We start from the raw sequence: 20046 nt of genomic DNA, 5'->3' as shown, positions 1-20046 counted from the left end.
AACTGAGGCTCCAGAGAATTTCTCCTCTTACTATGATAATCAGAAACCCTTTTCTCTTTAGTAAATGAATTTCTGACTGAAAAGGCAATGGCCAAGCTGACAACACACAAGTTGAATTTTATCTACTTGGTCTTAGAGCTGGATGATACTCACATGACAGAAGATCATGGCTTGAGCAATAGTGATGGCCCCATAAAGATTACAAAGGGCTTGAAACTTCTCATCCCGGTTATTGCACATCACATAATACTGTTTAATGGTGTCCAACGTCTCTTCCTCTCGTTTTAGTTTTATGATGTTTGGGTCTGGGACAACTTTCCGTGCAAATTTCCACACAGAATCTTCAAAGGTAGCAGAGAAAAGCAGCATCTGACAAGCCTTAGGGAGCATCCTACAAGGTAAGCCCATGTTACTCAGCATTAACTAAAGTCTTGAATTGAAGGAATACAGAATGCACTGCCCTCACAGGGTACTATGAAATGTTTATAGCCATGGCAGTGCAACACATGGAAGAGAATCAGGATTCCCTAAGTCTCTCCCTGAATAAGTCAAAAGAAAAACAAAAGGCTAATTTAAGTTTCACATGGCATTATATAACATGAATATTTAAGTCCTATTTAGATGCACCAATAAAAAAATAAGGCTCTTTTAAATAAACTTACCAAAGTAAATTCTCAATGACAGCACATTATAAAATAATGGTGGGAGGGTGACAGACTGGCTGATCTCTAAGGTCCTGTCCAGCATAAATCTACCCTCCTATAGTCAGGAAGTTGGATGGTGTGATAGGGGATTAATCTACTCAATCTCCTAATTTTTTTTAAACTTAAAGTAAATCACTGTCAGCAGAACAATCAAATCAACATACAAACCAAAAGGTAAACATTTGCTCCAAATCCCTAAACTGTTAAGAGGCAGAACCAAATGAACTAACAGCTAACAAATTAGGAAAGACAGTATTTTTGTTTTTTCACATCTACTTAGAATTCCTTCTTTCCTTTAATTTTTTCCCATATATATGATACTCATCTATCTTGGTTTTTTTTTAAAGTATTTTTTTGGTTACATTTTAAGTTCCAAGCTATCTCCCTCCCCCTCACGCTACAGAAGGCCATCGTGTGTGTGTATGTGTGTGTGTGTGTCTATTTTTCAGTTCTTTCGCTCAAGTTGGATAGCATTTTTCATCACAGTTCCTTTGTAGTTGATTCCTTAGTCATTCAGTTACTCTTCTATATTGCTGTTACTGTGTACAAAGTTCCCTTGGGTCTGCTCATTTCACTCTTCATTAATTCATGCACATCTTTCCCTATTTTCCTAAAGCCATCCTGCTTGTCATTTCTTAGAGCACAACAGTTTTCCATTACAATCGTACACCATAACTTGTTTAGCGATTCTCCAGCTGAGGTCATCCCCCTCAATTTCCAGTTCTTTGTCACCACAAAGACAGCTATATCAAATATATGTCAAGATGTTAGGAGACACCTTGATTTCCAGAGCTAAGTAAGGCCCAGCAAGCAGGCCATGCCCTGAGCTTGGCGCAACAGCAATCCTTTGCACTCACCCTCTGGATGATCTCACCTTATGGCAAAATTTCACATAATCGTTGTGTTCTTGTTGCCAGCACCAGGTATTCTGTGAGCTGAGACAAGTTCAGAAAAGCACCCATGTTCCGTCCTGAACCATGACCTGCTGCGAATCTCAGACTTGTCTCATTGTTGCTGCTCACTTCATAGCCACTGGTCTCCTCACACTGCAGTGGGGCCCCTCCTTACTTACAAGCCACTTCCCTCACTCTGAAAGCAGCCTTTTGTGCGATTCCTACCTCTCTTATCTGTAGCCTGCTCTGTTCAACTCTGGTCATCCAAGATTAGCAGCCCTTTCAGTCTGGCTGACATATTCTTTTCCTTTTTCCCTGATCACCTTGGGAAACAGACCTAATAGTGGCATTGCTGGGTCAAAGGGTATACACGTAATTCCACAGTGCTCTCCAAAATAGTTAGATCAGTTCACAACTTTACCAACAATGTTTTAGTGTCCCAGTTTTTCCACATCCCCAATATCTGTCATTTTCCCTTTGATCATTTTACCAATCTCATAATTATGAGATGCTATCTCAAAACTGTTTTAATTTGCATTTCTCTAATCAATAATGAGTTAGAGCAACTGTCTGTTCATATCCTTTGACCATTTATCAACTGGGAAATAACTCATCTTCTTATAAATTTGACAAAGCTCTCTCTGTATTTGAAATATGAGACCTTTATCCAAAAAACTGTCTACAAATTTTTTTCCCCAATTTCCTACTTTCCCTCTAATCTTGGCTACAATGATTTTCTTTGTACAAACCCTTTTTTAATTTAATGTAATCAAAATTATTCATTTTACACCTCACAATGCTCTCTCTCATTCATTCATAAATTCTTTTCCTATCCATAAGTTTGATAGGCAATATGTTCCATGTTCTTCTAGTTTTTCTTATGATATATCTCCCTTAATCTCTAAGTCATGTATCCATTCTGACCTTATCTTAGTAAATGGTATAAAATACTGGTCTATAATTAATTTCTCTCAAACTGTTTTCCAGTTTTCCCAACTTTTTTTTTTTTTTTACCAAATAGTGAATTCTCATCCTACAAGTTTAAATCTTTACATTTGTCAGACACAAGGTTCCTATAATCATTTACTGCTTTGTATACTCTGGTTCCACTGATCTACCTTTCTATTTCTTAGCCAATACCAGACAGCTTTGATAATTTCTGCCTTATAATATAGTTTAAGATCTGGTACTGCTAAGCCTCCTTCCTTCACATTTTTTCATTAGTTTATTTGATATGCTTAACCTTTTGTCCTTTCAAATGAATTTTGTTATTTTTACTAGCTCATAAAATTATTTATTGGTAATTTAATTGGGACAGCACTGAATAGGTAGATTAGTGTAGGTATAATTGTCATTTTTATTATCTTGGCTCTGTCCACCCATGAACAACTAATATTTCTCAAATTATTTAAATCTATTTGTATAAAAAGTGTTTTATAATTATTGTTCGTATAGTTCCTAGGTTTGTTTTAGCAGGCATACTCCCAGGTATTTTATGTTGTTTATCTCTTACTATCTCTTCTTGCAGGGTTTTGTTGGTGATATGCAGAAATACTGATGGTTTCTGTGGGTTTATTTCATATCCTGCTACTTTGCTAAAATTGTTTCAATTAGCTTTTCAGTTGAATCTCTAGATTTTCCAAGTATATTATCATCTTGTCTGCAAAAAGAGATTATTTTATTATTTCACTGCCAATTCTGATTCCTCTGATTTATTTTTCTTCCCTTATTGCGATTGTTAGCATTTCTAATACAATATTGAATAATACTGGTGATATTGAACATCCTACATAGTTTTTCTAGCATTCTTCAAATTAACTTATCATATAGATTACTAGATTCACCAAAATATACCAGGAGCAAAATACAAAATTGCTAGGCAGTAGTTACTGAAATACTACACAAAAAAATAAAAATTTGCTTCTTTTAATCTAGTGAACTAGACCATTCCAGATAACTATTTTGGTTATTCATTCAAAAGACCTGGGATGATTAATTAATGTGCCAGTTCTTTACATCTCTCCTGAGGAATACCTAAAAATTATGGAGAAGTCACTGCATCATTCCTCATGGTTTAAGACTGCATCATAATTAAATTATTCCCAACAAAAGAAGTTACATCTATTTATAAAAATATACACTCTGCCACCCTTGGTTAATCAATCTACTGATTTAACATCCTCTCAGTGAATGAATTAAGGTCAGCTAAATGGTGCAGTGGATAGAGCACTGGGCCTGGAGTCAGGAAGACCTGAGTTCAAATCTAGGCTCAGACACTTACTAGCTGTGTGACCCAGGACAAGTCACTTAGCCTTAACTGCCTCATAAAAAAAATATGATAGCAGCTCATTCTTACATGTGTACCAGTTCATTTGAGTTAGAATCTGGGCCCTTCTTTTCCTCCTCAGCAGCAAGTCACTTAGCCCTGTTTGCCTCAGTTTCCTCAATTGTAAAATTAACTGGAGAAAGAAATGGCAAACCACTCCCAATATTTCTGCCAAGAAAATCCCAAATGGGGTCCCAAAAGAGTCAGGCATGACTTAAAATGATTAAGCAACAACAATGGCACCTGTGCACAAGGATGATAAAGGAGGGCTTTGGAATTACAGAAGCAATCAAAAAAAAAATGATCTGTATTCTTACATTTCTGAGCTAGTTTCCTCTAAGATTTCTTCCCCCTATTCCCAACAGCACCTCATACCTCTGGATGCGAATGCTCTGATCCTGATGGCCTTGAGTAGCTATCATCACGTCAGCTTCATCCAGGACAAACACCTTGATCTTTTTGGGGTCGATGAACTTCAGCTTGGAGCACCAATCCAGAACAGTGCCAGGGGTACCAATGACAATCTGCTCACTGATCTTCTGACCTCTTTCTACTGTTGAATCAACAATAAATCGTCCATCAGAGTTTCCATCATCAGATGATAATTTAAAAAAAAACCATCATACTTGAACAAAACTATCTTAAATGGAAGGACAGATTATCACTTACAGCACTTAAGTGCTCACAAACACTGGATTAAATGAAATTAAAGACCAAACAAGCAAGGAGGTAGAGAAAAAGTTCATGTAAGTTTTCCTTTGTTTTATACTAACAGTGAGGACAACAACAGGAGCAAGTATGTATATGGCTCTTTAATGATGTAAATTCCCTTTACATATATCTTATCTCAATTGCTTCTCATAAGCACCTGTGGAGGGAAGTACTTTGGTAACATCCCATTTATAGCTGAGGAACTGGAGCTCATCAAACCTAAGTGGCTTATCAACTGTAACCATGATTATCCTGAATGCAAGTTTGCACTCTGTCTTTCTTCGGCCATACTGCCTCTATAATCAGTCACCCAGTCTTATCAGTTCTCTCTCTAAAACGTCCCATGCTTTAACTATCCTTTTCATTGTCATTGTCTCTAGCCTAGTCCAGGAATAAGCAGGTTGTAACAGAGATTTACAGTCTGATGTACAAGCTTCTCTGTAAATGGAAATGTTTATGTTTGTTGATGTTTGTCAAGTTGATGAAATTTAAAATTTAAAAATAAAAGTATTTTTAAAACTTCAGTGAAAAATAAGGGAGACAGAATCTGAGATTATCTGAGTTAGAGCTTCAGATTTCTTTGACCAAAAAGTTCATAATGGCCTTGGATGATGAAGGCAACTTATAGGAGACCAAGAACTCATATAGACCAAAATATGAAAAAAGTATTTCTCAAATTTTCTGCGACCAACACACACATACCAGACTAACCCCAGCACAACATTGTTTGAGGAAAAGAACACAAAAAGAAAAAAAAACTACAGAAAAGAAAAAAAATTAAATGTCCCCTTGTCTTAAAAGCAAAAAGCTGACATGGATCTCTTTTCAGTCCAACCCCGCTCACATGCCTCTATCATCACTCATCTTTTTCAACCTCAGTTTCATCTGCCCTAACAAAAAAAATAAAATGGTGCGGCCTTCCCAGATATGCCTCCTCATTACTCCCACTCAGAGCACATTTGTTCTGATTCTGTGACTTCTAATATGCTTATGACAGGACTTTGTATCTAAGTCATGTATATACTTGGAACTTGATTTGGTAGACTGGTCTAAACTTAATTTCTGCAGACTACAGGTTCAATTCTTTTGACAGTTTTTGTCAACCAGTGAGTCCTTTCCCCAATAACAAGGACTTGGGATCACATTTTTGTTTATTTTTGTATGCTTTGCTAATGCATCAGTTCCACTAATGAAATCTCTCTATTAGAACCAGTACTAAAAAGTTCTAATAATTATCCTTTGTAGAACAGTTTGAGATCTGAGGTTTTATTTTGTTTTATTCTTCTCATCTCAAGTGCAAAGTTAACTTAAAATGTACATTACTAACAGCTAACTAATTTAAGGCATCACTGACATTTATTGCCTTTTAATGGTTCTTCAAGCTTTATTTATAGCATAGAAGGAAAAGCTCTACACTTTTCTTATAGTTCTTTATATTAAATAAATTTTTAATTATCTCTTATTTTTACACTACGTATATTTTCCTTGCCCTTCCCCCTCCCAAATAAACCAGCCCTTAAAAAATTTTAAAAAAGAAAAGAAAACAGTTTGGCAAAACTAACCAAAGCATTTAAAAAGTCTAACATTACACATATCCCAATAGAATTTTTTTAAGCTTAAATATTGTATCATCCTCCTCGTATACTCACATTTATTGCCTCGAACAGCATAAGCAAGTTTAAGTTCTGGATAAAATTTGCCCATCTGTTCAATCACCTTTCCCGTCTGAAGTGCCAGCTCATATGTCGGTGACAGACACAAACACTGAAAAGAAAATAATACAAAATAAGACATGCAATTAGCAACAGAGGATGTCAAGGAAACATTTGGATATTTTGTTTTAATGGGGGTAAGGTTACTTAATGATCTTATCTTTTCCTAGTCTAAACAGCATTAGGAGGGAATTTTTCTCAGATTGTAAATTACAATACACACCATTTGCATTTCTTCTGGCTACTAGAAGCCTTAAAGTATATCTGCATGGGAGCCTCAACTCATAGAATGGCTCATCTTCGGCTATTTTAGTATCTGTTCTATTTAAGGTAGGGATCAAAGAAAGATCAAAAGAACTCTTGCCTGAGTTGAATCTGAGGCATCATTTTAGATGTTCATTTCCTTAACTATCTACCTTAACCCTAGAGAAGAATTATTTTGCATTGTCCCAAAGGCTTATTGGGGAATGTTAGGGAGATACCACTAATAGCTGTTCTCCCTAAGGGATAGTAGTAGAGAAGGGAATGTATAACAGCTTAGCAACTGACTAGGAAGATCTTCAAGATACCACTAGTAAAATATAATCCACTTCTTAGGGGGCCCTGGAATACTTAAAGGAACTGAGACACCAGTCCTTTATCCATCATAAGAAAACATTTTTCCAAATTCATGCTAGTCAGGAACACTTATGCACCAAACCCTTACCTGAGGGTATTTGTTCAAAGGTTCCACTTGGCTGAGCATAGCCAGGACAAATGCAGCTGTTTTTCCAGTACCAGACTGAGACTGGGCAATCAGATTCTGCGGGCTAGGTCAAGACAGGGCAGGAATTAGTAAGGAGCTTAAATTAAAAAAAAAAACTTATTAGGAAAAAATAGGCAAAGAAGGAGTCCTATCAAATGTCTTCTATGACACAATATAGTTTGGACACCTAAACAAGAGAGCAGAAAAACAGAAAGAAAAATATAGACCAATTTCCCCAATGAATGTAAAATGTAAAAACCTTATTTTTTAAAAAATTGAGTTCCAAATTCTCCTTCCCTCTAGTCCCTCCCCCACCTATTGAAAAGCAAGCAATATGATATCAATTATACACATGAAGTCATGCAAAAATTCCATATTAGTCATATATGCAAAATTTATAAATAAAATACCAACAAGAAGATTACAGAAATACATCACAAAGATCATATACTATGTACAGACTGGATTTATACCAGGAATGCAGGGCTGGTTCAATATTGTGAAAATTATAAGCATAATTAACCATATCAAAATCATATGATTACATCAACAGATACAGAAAAGGCTTTTGACAAAATACAACAGCCATTCCTAACTAAAAAGCACAGGAATAAATGGAGCTTTTCTTAAAATGATAAGTAGTATCTCTCTAAAATCAAGACCAAGCATTATCTATAAGAGGGATAAACTAGAAGTCTTTCCAATAAGATCAGGAGTAAAACAAGGATGTCTATCATTATCATTATTATTCAACACTGTACTAGAAATGCTAGCTATAGAAGTAAAACAAGAAGAAATAGAAGGAATAAGAACAGGCAATAAAGAAACAAACTATTACTCTTTGCAAATGCGATGATATTTAGAGAACCCTAAAGAATCAACTAAAAAACTAGTTGAAATAATTAGCAACTTTAGCAAAGTTGCAGGACGTAAAATAACCCTATAGAAATTATCATCATTTTTATATATCCCCAACAAAGCCTAGTAGGAGATAGAAAGAGAATGTCCATTTAAAATAATTGTAAACTGTATAAAATATTTAGGAGTCTACCTACCAAAACAAATGTAGGGACAACAGGAACACAATTACAAAGTATTTTTCACATAAATAAAGAGACACTGAAAAACTTAGAGAAATATTGATTGCTCATGAGTAGGTCAAGGCTAAAAATGACAATACTACTAAATTAACTTACTGAATGAGTAACTTTCTTATTCAGTGCCATGCCAATCAAATTACAAAGAATTATTTTACAGAGCTAGAAAAAATAATAACAAAATTCATCTGAAAGAACAAAAGGTCAAGAACATTAAGGGAATCAATGGGAAAAAAAAGTGAAGGAAGGCTGCCTTGAAGCTTCTATACTATAAAACAAAGAAACAACCACATCAAAAATCTGGTACTGGTGAAGAAACATAGTAGTGGGTGAGCAGATTAGACACATAATATATACAAGTAAATGACCACAGTCAGCTAGTTTTTGATAAACTCAAAGATTCTAGCTATTGGTGCAAGAACTCACCATATGACAAAAACTGCTGGGAAAACTTGGAAGCAGTCTAGCAGAAACTAGGGATAGACCAATATCTCTCATACCATATATTAAAATAAAGTCAAAATAGACTTCATGATTTAGCCATAAAGGGTGACAGCATTGCAAATTAAGAGGCATGGAAAAATTTACTTGTCAAATCTATGGATAAGGGAAGAGACTAAAGCCAAATAAGAGGATTACAAGAGGTAAAATTAATGATTTTTGTTACATGAAATTAAAAAAGTTTTGCACAAACAAGATTAGAAAGGAAATAGGAAAGTGGGAAAAACTTTTCACATCAAGTTTCTCATAAAGGTCTCAGTATTTTGGTATGAATGGAAGATGAATATTCCAAGTTAAAACAGGAGCAGAATAGCTATTTCTAAAGAAGCAAAAAGGGACACTTAAAACTTAAATGATTGTGTGTATTGAATTTTGCCAGTTAAAATGCCAATTAGTGATATTTTAGATACTCTTCAGAATTATATTCATTCTAAGTCATCCGGTAGAAATCACACTTTCTAAAACAATCATCTCAGTTCTTTGGAAAAGTTAACACTAATGAAATGAGTTACAAAAAGGACATTATAAAAGGGCTAAACTGCAATAGGATACATACGGTTCAGCAAGCATCATAGGTAATGCATTTTCTTGTATTTTAGACGGTCGGTTGAAACCCATCGCATAGACTCCTTGTAGAAGCTGAGGTTTCCTGTAAGAATGATAATAATACACATTTTACTAGTATTGTCAATACTAAAAGTCACACTGATGCTCAGCAGTAAGAACATGCAACATGATCTAAAGCACCTACACTTAATTAAAAACTTTACTATTTCAAAAAAAACAAGTATACCTGCTAATCTATCATAATTTCCCAGAGATTAGGAAAACATTTTGCTGTGATGAGAGAATACATCTAGCTATTGGCTCTTAAATCTTCACTAGATTATATGGAAGGCTGAAGATTGAATGAAGTGCCCATATTTGTGGTGGAAGGTGGAGTTATGGCCATGACAGACTAATAATAATTAGAAAGACAACATACTTACAGCCGAAGCTCTTCAAAAGACTTCACTGAATAGAGAGGGGAATTTGGATCCCGTTGGAGGACCTCTACTTGATTGGTATTATCAACAAGATTGTTTCTGATCAGCTTATTTAGCAATGACTGGGCAGCTCTATCCTCTATGGTAAAGAAAACAGCTTTATAATAATGATGAAAAGTGATTCATGAAAACCAAAATAAATTCAGTTCATGTGGTGGTGAAATGTTACAATAGCCACAACACTTGTTCCTATTTCTCCCTCATGCTCTTCCTTATCAACACCCTTCCTCTTCTACCCTCCCTTTCTCCCCTACCACCTCTGCCCATTTTCTCTACTCTTTCCTTTGCCTTCCCCACAAACCTCAAACTACCAGACTGGAAAACTTACAAGGAAAAAGAAAATTTATATTGATGCAATGATGTCTTGTCTATCCACACCTTGTCACACAGGCCAAATTTTTCTTTGATACTTATAACTTCACTTGAAAAAAAAATTGTCTAGTGTCCCACCAGTCAGTCAAGTAAGTGCTGGGAAAATAAAAAAAAAGGCAAAAGACAATGCCTACTCTCAAGGGCTCAACAAGTCTAATGGGGGAAAAATCATGTAAACAAATTAGGTATAAACACCAAAGCCCCACACACATACTGCACCTCCCCCTCCCAGGATAAATTAAAGAGAATCAACAGAGGAAAGGCACTCATTAAACATTAAAAGAAATCAGGAAACATGCACCAAATCAAGACATGGGATGTCTTTTGAGAAAAATGACAAGGAGGCCAATGTCACAGGAATGCAGAATACATGGTGAGGAGTGCAGGGTATAAGAAGACTGGAGAGGTAGTTAGGAGTTGGGTTATGAAAAGCTTTAAAAAACAAACAAAAGAATTTTACAGTCCGTCATGGAAGCAATAAGAAGCTACTGGAGTTTATTGAATTGAAGGGGTGTGTGTGTGGGACACATGCTTCAGGAAGATCAATTTGACAGCTGAGTGGAGGATGAACTGGAGTGGGGAGAGACCTGAGGCAAGGAAATCAGCTATTAGGCTAGTGCAGCAGCCCAGGGGTGAGGTGGTGAGGGTTTGCACCAGGGTGGCGGCAGTGTCAGAGAAGAAACAGAGTGTAATCACAAAGCAAAAATCAACAGCACTTGGCAACTATTAAGGATGACATTTAGGTTGTGACCCTGAGCAGCTAGAAGGACGGGGATGTCTTTGATAAATAGGAAGAGAGTGAAAGGAAAGAAAGTGGAGGCATCAACTGAACTTGGCCTTCTCAAAAAGTTTAGCTACAAAAGAAAGAAGAGATATAGGACAATAGCTAGCAGAGATGATAGATAAGGGGGGTTTCTCAGAAGATAGAGGAGGCAAGGGTATGCTTATAGGTAGCAGAGAAACAGCCAGTAGACAGGGAACCATTGAGGATGAGTGAAAGGGTGAGGGTGATGGAAAAGGCAATCTTCTAGACAAGGCAGGAAGGAATGGGATCTCCTAAGCAGGTGCAGGTGTTTTTCTTGGCAAGAAGAGCCACCTCTTCATGTGAGAAAGAAGTGAAGGAGGAGATTGTAACAGAAAGCAAAAGTGATGTGAGATGCGGGCAAGACAAGAGGCAGCTCTCAATGAATGGCCTCATTTATTCAGTGACATATGAGGCGAGATTCTCAGCCTAGAGGGTAGAGAAAATGGGAGCTATGGGAAGTTTAAGAGCAGAACGTTTAGAAAATTCGCTGTGGTGAGTGAAATAATTAATCAATTAGGGAGATATGAAAGGACTTCCCTGTTGCAATAACGGCCCAGTTGAGATTACGTAGCATAGATCTGTAATGGCCCAGTCAGCACAGTTTCATGATTTGCTCCAGCCTCATTCAGTAACACAAAGGCAGTGGAATGGGAGAATAATCCAAGGCTGAGGCTTGGCAGAGCAAGGTCAGAGATTCAATAAATATTTCATGCTAAAGATCATATCAACTTACTTTAGATACAGATCATTAGTACAATTTCTTTAACATATAAATCTAGGGCTTCTTTATTTGTCCTGTGATTCATATTGTTACTTGTTAAAATGAAGCCTTATAAATAAGTCCAATTCTTTATTTTAAATTTAAGAACTTAATTCATAGAAACTTTTCATTCCTTCTCTGCTTTAAAACTATAGTTACCTTTTTCCTCTTCATCTGTCTTTTCTACATTTTCATTAGATTTGACAATAGTACCTGAAAAGTTAGACAAAAGACTGTTAGTCAAAAGCATATCCTACATCCAAGAGTTAAGACAATTCAAATCTTGTGACACACTAGAGATGTGAAAGCCTAGTCTCCATTATTACCTCCCTCCCACCCCCCATTTTTCCTGGTTGTTACTGTTCTTTATATCAAACACAATCCTATACATGTTTGTAGGTTCCTAAATTAACAAAACACCCTTAAATAAGTTTTGTATTTTTACATATTTAAAGTCTCTGTAAAATGTCCCTACCAAAGACCTAAAGATTTATCAACACAACAGTATTCTATCACATTCACGCAGCACAGCTCGCATAGCCATTCTCCAATTGATGAGCATTCCCCAAATTTCTAATTCTTTGCCACTACAAAAGGAGTTGCTATATATTTGTATATGAGTTCTTTTCTTTCTTTGCTCTTTTTGGGGGTACAAACCTAGTAGTGCTACTGGTAGGTCAACAGATATATTCGGTTAATAACAACCTTTTTGTCACAGTTTCAAATTGTTTTCAAAATGGCTAAACCAATTCATAGCTCCACCAACAGTATATTAACATATCTGTTTTTGTCACTGCCCCTTTAACATCAGTCATTTTCCTCTTTTGTTAACTCTGCGATCTAATGGACATAAGGTGGTGCTTCAGAAGAGTTCTGATTTGCAGGTCTCCAATTACCAGTGATTTGGTGCATTCTTTCATATGGTTACTGAGAATTTGGATTTCTTTCTCCAAAAACTGCCTATTCACATCCTTTGACCATTTGTGAATTGAGGAATGGCTCTAAATGCCTATAAATCTGACTTAGCTCCTTAGCTATCTTAGACAGCACACCTTTATCAGAGGAACTTGCTACAAAGATTTCCCCCCAACTTCCTGCTTGAGAAACTTGATATCAAAATAATCAAAACGAGCATTTTCTTTGGTTGTTTACACATGGATTGTTCTATTCCTCCTTATTAAAAAGAAATATTACAAATAAAAAACCCACCACACTGGCATTACATTCAGTGATCAAAGGCCAAGTGAGTGCCTACATAAATATATCAAGGTTTCCTTATAAAAATCTGACTTGGGGTGAAGATGGGGTTAAACCTGACACTGACATTTATCATCTTCTACACTTAACACAAACTACGTTTCTATATGATTGCTGTAAGTTCAGACAAAACCACCTTGAAGGAAACTACATTTCATTTTTAGCTCAGTTAATAATTCCTAGCTACTCACCATTGGTATCTGGTTTGACTCTCTCTTCCTTCAGATGTAAGTTGCTCAACTACGTGGAAAAATAAAAGGAAAACGTTTCAGGACCATTATCTATCTACCCAAATATTTTTAGCTCTGAGAGAGGCTAAAACAACCGAACCCCAAATATATCAAGGTCACTGATTTGCTTAAAAGTTGGAGGAAAGAAGGTTAGAGTAAATTTTACTTACCTTAATAGTGGGATGAAAAATGATTTTTAACAGTCCAAACTCAAAACTTTTTTCAACTAATGCTCCCTCAACAGGACTATAATTCAAAACATTTCTCTGACAATGAGAGGACTTCAGTTAGGACATGAAGCACTATTCCCTTCCTTCATTTGAAGAGTTTCCCTCTTGATCTCATCATAGCCACTCCACAGACTGAAATATCATCTCTAATGAGCTAACTCCCAAATATATACAACTAGCTTTCATCCTAATTTCCTGGTGTGTGTTGAGTGCATTCCAGTGTCCCAGGTTCACAACCTGGGAATCTTGACTCCCTCATCCTCAGTCACCCCTCACATCCAAGTTTTGTCCATTCTCTCTCTCCACATCTATCTCTTAATACAAGCCCTCAGATGGTCTAAGCATCCTGATTCAGACCCTCATCATCTCTCTCTGTTGTCGAACTGGTCTCCTTCAGCCAATCTCTCTCTTGTCTAATCCACGCCACAAATTGCTGCCAAATTAGTATTTTTAAAGCACAGGTCTAACTATGTTACTCTCCTGTAAAAGGTTTCAGTGACTCCCTGCTAGCTCTAGTCTCCTCGGTTTGGCATGTAAAGCTCCCCACAGCCTGGCTTCAGGCTATTTTTCTAGGGTGAGCACTGTGAAGCTCTCAGAGATACAATCTTGCCAAAATGGCCCACCTGCTCTTCCCTGGACACAATCTTCCCTATTCCACCTCTTTTAAATATGACTTAAGGGCCACAGGCCAGCTCCTACAAGGGGTTTCTCCTGACTCTCTCAGTTGTTGGTCTCTCCTCATCTCCAAAACTGCTTTGAATATATACTCTATTTAATGATCTATGGGCACATTTTACCTTCCCAGTAGAATACAACCTCCCTGAGGGAAGAGACTGTCACTTTTGTATCTCCAGTGCCCAATACAGTACCCACACACAGCAGGTGCTTAATAATTGTCATTTCTCTGATATTACAACAAAAAGTAGCTAATGCCACCAGCAATGCTGGATGGCAGACTGACAAAGTCGAGTCAGTCAATAAACATCACTAAGCACTCATGCTGTGTCAGGCACTAAGCTACATGCTGGGCACATAAATACAAAAAATGAAGTGACCAAATGGCCAGCCTGGGAGGCTCTGGGCAGCTCTCCCATCAGAGGGGCAGAGGCAACCAAGAATGACGATGAGGTGCTTGTTGTTTGTCCTTCATTCTCAGAGGACCATGACATCAGGGAGGTGATGCCCTGACTTGCAAGCAAATTGGTTTTAACTGAGAGAGGGCTGTGCAAAGTTACCAGTCTCACTCTCCCCTCCAGAGCCAGTGGGTCCAGTGGCCAGATATAGATCAAGAAGATTGGAGACAGCCTAGGACAATGAGGTGGGAGTCAAGTCCACAAGGATTCCTTAAGTTTTACTATGTGATGGGAACTGTGCTAAGCAGTGGGCAAACAAAGAAGGGCAAAAACCAGTCCCTGCCCTCAAGGAGCCCACAGTCTAACGGGGGAAACAACATGCAAACAACTGTACAAATGGGATATGTACAAGGTAAAACGGAGCTAAGATCACAAACAAAAAGACTGACTGCATAGGGCGAGATTTTAATAGTAGAAATGAGGAGAGAGAATTCCAGAGACAGGGAAATGAAAAGAGACTAAACCAGGACATGGAGTATACTGTGCAAGAAATGGCAAGAAGGCCAGTAATGTTCTCAGTTGCAGAATATGTACAAGGAAGCAAGGTACACAATGACTGGAAAAGTAGAAGGGCCTGGGTTATAAAGAACTTTAAAAGCAAAACAGAGGATTTTATATTTAATCTTAGAACTAAAGGGGAGATGTTGGAGTATACTGAATGAGGGCATGACACGGTCAGACCTGAGCTTTATGAAGATCACTTTAACCATTGCGGGGATGGACTGGGATGGGGAAAGACCTGAAGTAGGGAGACCAACCAGCAGGCTATTGCAACAATCCAAGTGTGAGGTGATGACAGTCTGCACCAGGGTGGTGGTAATGTCAGAGAACAGAAAAGAGGGTATACTAATTAGAGATGTCTCAAAGGAAAAATCAACAAGACTTAGCAACTGATTGGAAATAAGAAGGAAGAGAGTGAGGAGTTGAAGATGACACCTAAACCATAAGCCTGAGTGACTGGGAAGATGGTGGTGTCCTTGACAATAATAGGAAAAGTCAGGAAAAGGAGAGGGATTGAGGAACAGATGACAAGTTCAGTTTTAGACACATTGAGTTTAAGGTGCCTACAAGACACCTTAAAGTTTGAGATGGCCAATAGGCAATTAGAAACATGGGTTTAGACATCAGGAGAGAGGTGGTTGTTGTTAAATCATTTCAGCTATGTCTACTCTTCATGATCCCATTTGGGGTTTTCTTGGCAACAGTACTGGAGCAGTTTGCCATTTCCTTCTTCAGATCATTTTACAGATGAAGAATTCAAGCAAACAGGGTTCAGTGACTTGCCAAGGGTCACATAGCTAGTAAGGGTCTGAGGTTAGATATGAACTTCAGGCTGGCACTCTATCTACTATACCACCTAACTGCCTAGGAAGAGGTTAGGACTGGACAAATCTATCTGACAAACATCAACATAAAGAAGAAAACAGAATCCATGGGAGCTAGGGAGATGGCTAAGTGAAATAATAAAGAAAGAGAGGAAAAAAGAGGACAAGATATGTTCCTGGGGACCACCTACGGTTAGAAAGTATGACCAGGGACGAGAATTGAGAAGAGAGTCAGGAAGACCTGAGTTCAAATATGTTCTAAGACATGGTGACCCTGGGCAAGTCATATGACTGATTTTTGTCTGTTTCTTCATCTGTAAAACAGGGATATTAACCATACTACTTTCCAGGGTTCTTAGCACAGTGCCTGGCACACAGTAGGAACTTAATGGAGGAACCAGACTACCACTGTTTCTGCTTCTTTGCTATCCTGGCCCTGCCTCCATCCTCTGGATGTGTGTATTCATGTCTGCGTGTATCTATCTTGTACGTACAGAACTGTTTGCATGTTGAGAGCCAAGGCTGTTGTTTTGTTTGCCTTTCTTTGTATCCCCAGTGCCTAGCACAGCACTAGGCACATAATGGATGCTTGTTAACTTGAAATGAGTGCTGTACTTTGCCAAAGTTCTGCTTCTATTGAAAAAAAAGAAAGAAAAATGAGAAAAAGCAGTCTGGAGAAGAGACACGAAAGGATAGTGACACAAAAACCTAAAGAGAAGAGTTATCAAGAAGAGGGTGCCTCTCAATGTCAAAGGTCGCAGAGAGATTCAGATGGATGAAGACTGAGAAGAGGCCATTGGATTTGGCAATTAAGATGTCATTAGTCTTTGGAGAGAGTAGTTTCAGTTGAATAATGAGGTCAGAAGCCAGACTGCAGAAAATTACAAGGAGAGTAAATGAAGTGGAGGCATCAACTGCACATGACCTTATCAAAGCCTATAGCCGGAAAGGTGGTCAAAGAATGTCAAGTCTAGAAAACACCATTTATATAAACCGAGTATGTTGAGAAATATGCTCCATCTGTGGTACTGCTGAATGGCCAAGTACAGCCTCAACTGCCACCCAACCAACATGGTGGGCACTCTAAATCCCAAACTTCCAGGAAGCAGTATGACTACTCGATATACTGAGGCATCATGCAAACTAGAAGTAAAAATGCAGCTGGCAGGTAACACCACTTATCGGTACTATGTCTGATTTTAATTATAATTATAATAGCTAACATTTATGCAACACTGACCAGACAAACACTTTTATAAATGTTATTTAATTTGATCCTCACAAGAACTTTTGAGACATAGGTAATATTATCATCCCCTTTTGACAAATGAGGAGACTGATACAAGCGGAGGTTACGTGACTTACCAGAGGTCACATAACTAGTGTTTGAAGCCAAATTTGAACTCAGATCTTCCTAACTCCAGGCCAGCAAACTATGCAGGAGGTAGAAGATGAAATACTAACCTTATGTGAAAGGCTCTCAGCACTTTATTAAACATTGTTAACATCAAAAGCAATCAAGAGCTTGCTCCAGAAGTTCACCAGGCTCCCCCATGTCTATCAAAGACTTCTGACTCTTCTTCTGCCAAAATACACTTACTACTATTCATTGTCATCTTCTATGTTACAGTAATCCTGAGGAACTAAGGAAACTACTTACTTCAGGCATATAGAAGACTCAAACTCTTCTGTAATAGTACCATGCTTATAAATACTGTATCCTTTTAGGAAGCAGTCCTTCAGCTACAACACAAACCAGATATACTATCTTTTCATTCTTATGAAGCAACTGGCCAAATCAAATATTACAATTCAAAAAGCATTTGCTAAGTCCCTACTATGTGCAAAGCACTGTACTGTGCTAGGGACTGGGGATACAAAAACAAAAAGTTAATAGCCTCTGCTGTCAAGGAGATGACATTTCCTTTAGGTAGTTTAAGGCAAACATGTTTTGTCTCCAACCTAGTTCAACAAAGACAATGGAAAGTACGAGAAAGGGCTCCACAAAGGACAGGGACAGTCCAATGGCCTAATATTCATTAACCAACTCAGTTTTCAAATTTTTAAAAGCACAAAAGACAGAAGCAAAGTTAGAAAAACTGAAGATGAATACAACACAGAATGGAACAGTCCTATAAAAAGAGCATCAGGCTCTTTAATCTTCAGAATGAAATGAGGCTCACAATACATGCAAAGGACAACGCAAAACATTTCTTGTTTTTATACTTTTAAACGAAGTATATAAGGGCAGTAGGAGCATCAGAAAAGAGAGAAGATGGCTGCTCAGGAGACAAAGACAATGGATGACAGGGAAAATACTGAACAACCCCATTTCTATTTTGCTGATGTTTTTCTTCCAAAGACAATGGTCTTTAAACTGGGAAATAAAGGATAAAAGTAGTTAACAAGGAATGGAAACTAAAGAAGATGAAAGTTGGAGACAGAACCTGGCCTGTTAGGCAAACTCTATTTATTTTATTCATTCAACAAACTATCATTAAGCACCAATTGTGTCCAATTATGTTGTTTTAACTTAATAGATATTTGTTAAGTGTCATGTACCAGTCACTGTGCTAAACACTGGGGATACAAAAAGAGGCAAAAGAGAATCCCTGACCTTAACTCATAACCTAATAGATGAGACAACAAGCAGACAAATATGTGCAAAACCGTATACAGGAAAAAAGGAAATAATTAAAAGATAGAAGGCATGAGAATCAAGAGGGGTTGTGAAAGACTTCCTTGTCGAAGAAGGGTTGAAGTTGAAGCTTGAAGGAAGCTAACTGCAGAGGAGAAGGGAAAGCATTCTAGGATTGAAGGACAGGGAGAGAAGATACAAGAAACTGTCTTGTTCCACAAACAGCAAGAAGGCCTGGGCCACTGTCTGAAGAGAAGTAAGAGGACAGAAGAAGCGGGAAGGGCTGGGTTAACGGCCCTGTAAGAGATACCAGAGATGTAAATACAGGCCTCAAGGAGCTTCCCTTCTACTGCAGCCTATAATATGGAAACAGATCATGTAAATACTACAGATAGTTTGAGGATTTTAACATCCAGAAGGATCAAGAAAGCCTCCTCTAAGAATGTCACCTAAGTTGAGCCTGAAAAAGGTAAGGCTTCTTAGAGGCAGAAGAAGGGAAAAAAATGTAAAACAAAATATTGAGTTGGGTTGTACAGTTATGGATGACAAGATCAAAGGTATGACCATCCAACCCTATGTTTGGCTAAGGTACCGTGAACAAGTAGGTACTAAGGAACTGGAAGATCAAGATGTTTAAGGGAACATTAAAAAATATATTGAAGTTCTTAGGTTTGTGGGCAGTGGCTGAGTGGGAGAAGACAACTGTGAGTCAGTCACTGAATTCCTTGACAAAGAGGGGAGAATGACCTGGAAGCTAACCAAGATTGCAACAAGAATTTAGATAGGAAGATACAGATGCATAGAGTGAATCTCAGAGAGTCTGAAGAGGCAATGAGAAGTAAAGAATGTGTCTACTCATCTTAAGGGCCAGTGTGTCCAGGTAAATTTGAGAAAGTGCACCTGGTGTTGTAGAAGGTAGCCTGGAATGCCACGTCTTCTGGAGGGAGTCAGGTTTCTGTGAATTCAAGAAGATACTTTTCCCCTCTAGACAAGAAAAGCTGTCAAATGAGCAATCAATCAAAAACAAAAAGGAGAGGTATTCTGAAGAATTAAAAAGACTCTAACAGCACCATTACACTGCAAAGTAAGTACTTTAAAAAGTCAGCATGATCAAATAATATTTAAAAATTACCCTCTGAATCCAGGCCAAGCCTAATTAACACATTTTTAAGAGCTGGTAGATATTTTCAATAGTATACAAGATTAGGGTTGAAGGAGGGGAAGGGCAAGAAAATAATATCACTTGTTACTCAGTAGGACATGGAGAAGACCTTCTAACCCTACTGAAGAAAAAGACAGTCGACAATAGCATTTCCAGTTATCTGTTTGTTTTGGCATCTGTGAGAATAAAATCTACAAGGGAAGTCATGGTGGAAAGACGAGAAGGAAAAAAATAAACTTGCTGGTAAAGGATACGGGTGGATGCCGGCTATCTTGGTAAATTATTATACAAATAAGTTTAAGAGGCTGCCTTTCTAAACTACTTGTATCAATCTACTACTCTTTGCTACAGAAGTTTGAGGATGGTTATTTTAATACTTACAATAACAATTTTAATGAC

At 37.6% G+C, this 20046-nt stretch overlaps 1 protein-coding gene across 7 annotated transcripts in view; it reads right to left on the bottom strand.

Annotated features, from left to right (window-relative positions):
* The window catches only part of LOC140521497 (ATP-dependent RNA helicase DDX19B), a 36721-nt gene that overhangs the window by 2492 nt on the left and 14183 nt on the right, over positions 1-20046 (bottom strand). For 6 of the 7 annotated variants that reach the window (XM_072636571.1, XM_072636569.1, XM_072636568.1 and 3 more), the window contains 8 exons: positions 13121-13169; positions 11832-11885; positions 9679-9814; positions 9246-9338; positions 7053-7155; positions 6284-6398; positions 4299-4476; positions 154-391 (listed from right to left, as the gene is read on the bottom strand). In XM_072636571.1, coding sequence (XP_072492672.1) covers positions 154-391; positions 4299-4476; positions 6284-6398; positions 7053-7155; positions 9246-9338; positions 9679-9814; positions 11832-11885; positions 13121-13169 — 966 coding nt within the window. The remainder of the gene's footprint in view (positions 1-153; positions 392-4298; positions 4477-6283; positions 6399-7052; positions 7156-9245; positions 9339-9678; positions 9815-11831; positions 11886-13120; positions 13170-20046) is intronic. The other variant, XM_072636572.1, reaches the window with a different exon arrangement.

The sequence above is a fragment of the Notamacropus eugenii genome, chromosome 1 (genome assembly GCF_028372415.1).
Source record: "Notamacropus eugenii isolate mMacEug1 chromosome 1, mMacEug1.pri_v2, whole genome shotgun sequence".
Lineage (NCBI taxonomy): Eukaryota > Metazoa > Chordata > Mammalia > Diprotodontia > Macropodidae > Notamacropus > Notamacropus eugenii.
The sequence above is the reverse complement of the archived record's forward strand: the minus strand, read 5'-3'. Positions and strand labels throughout refer to the sequence as shown.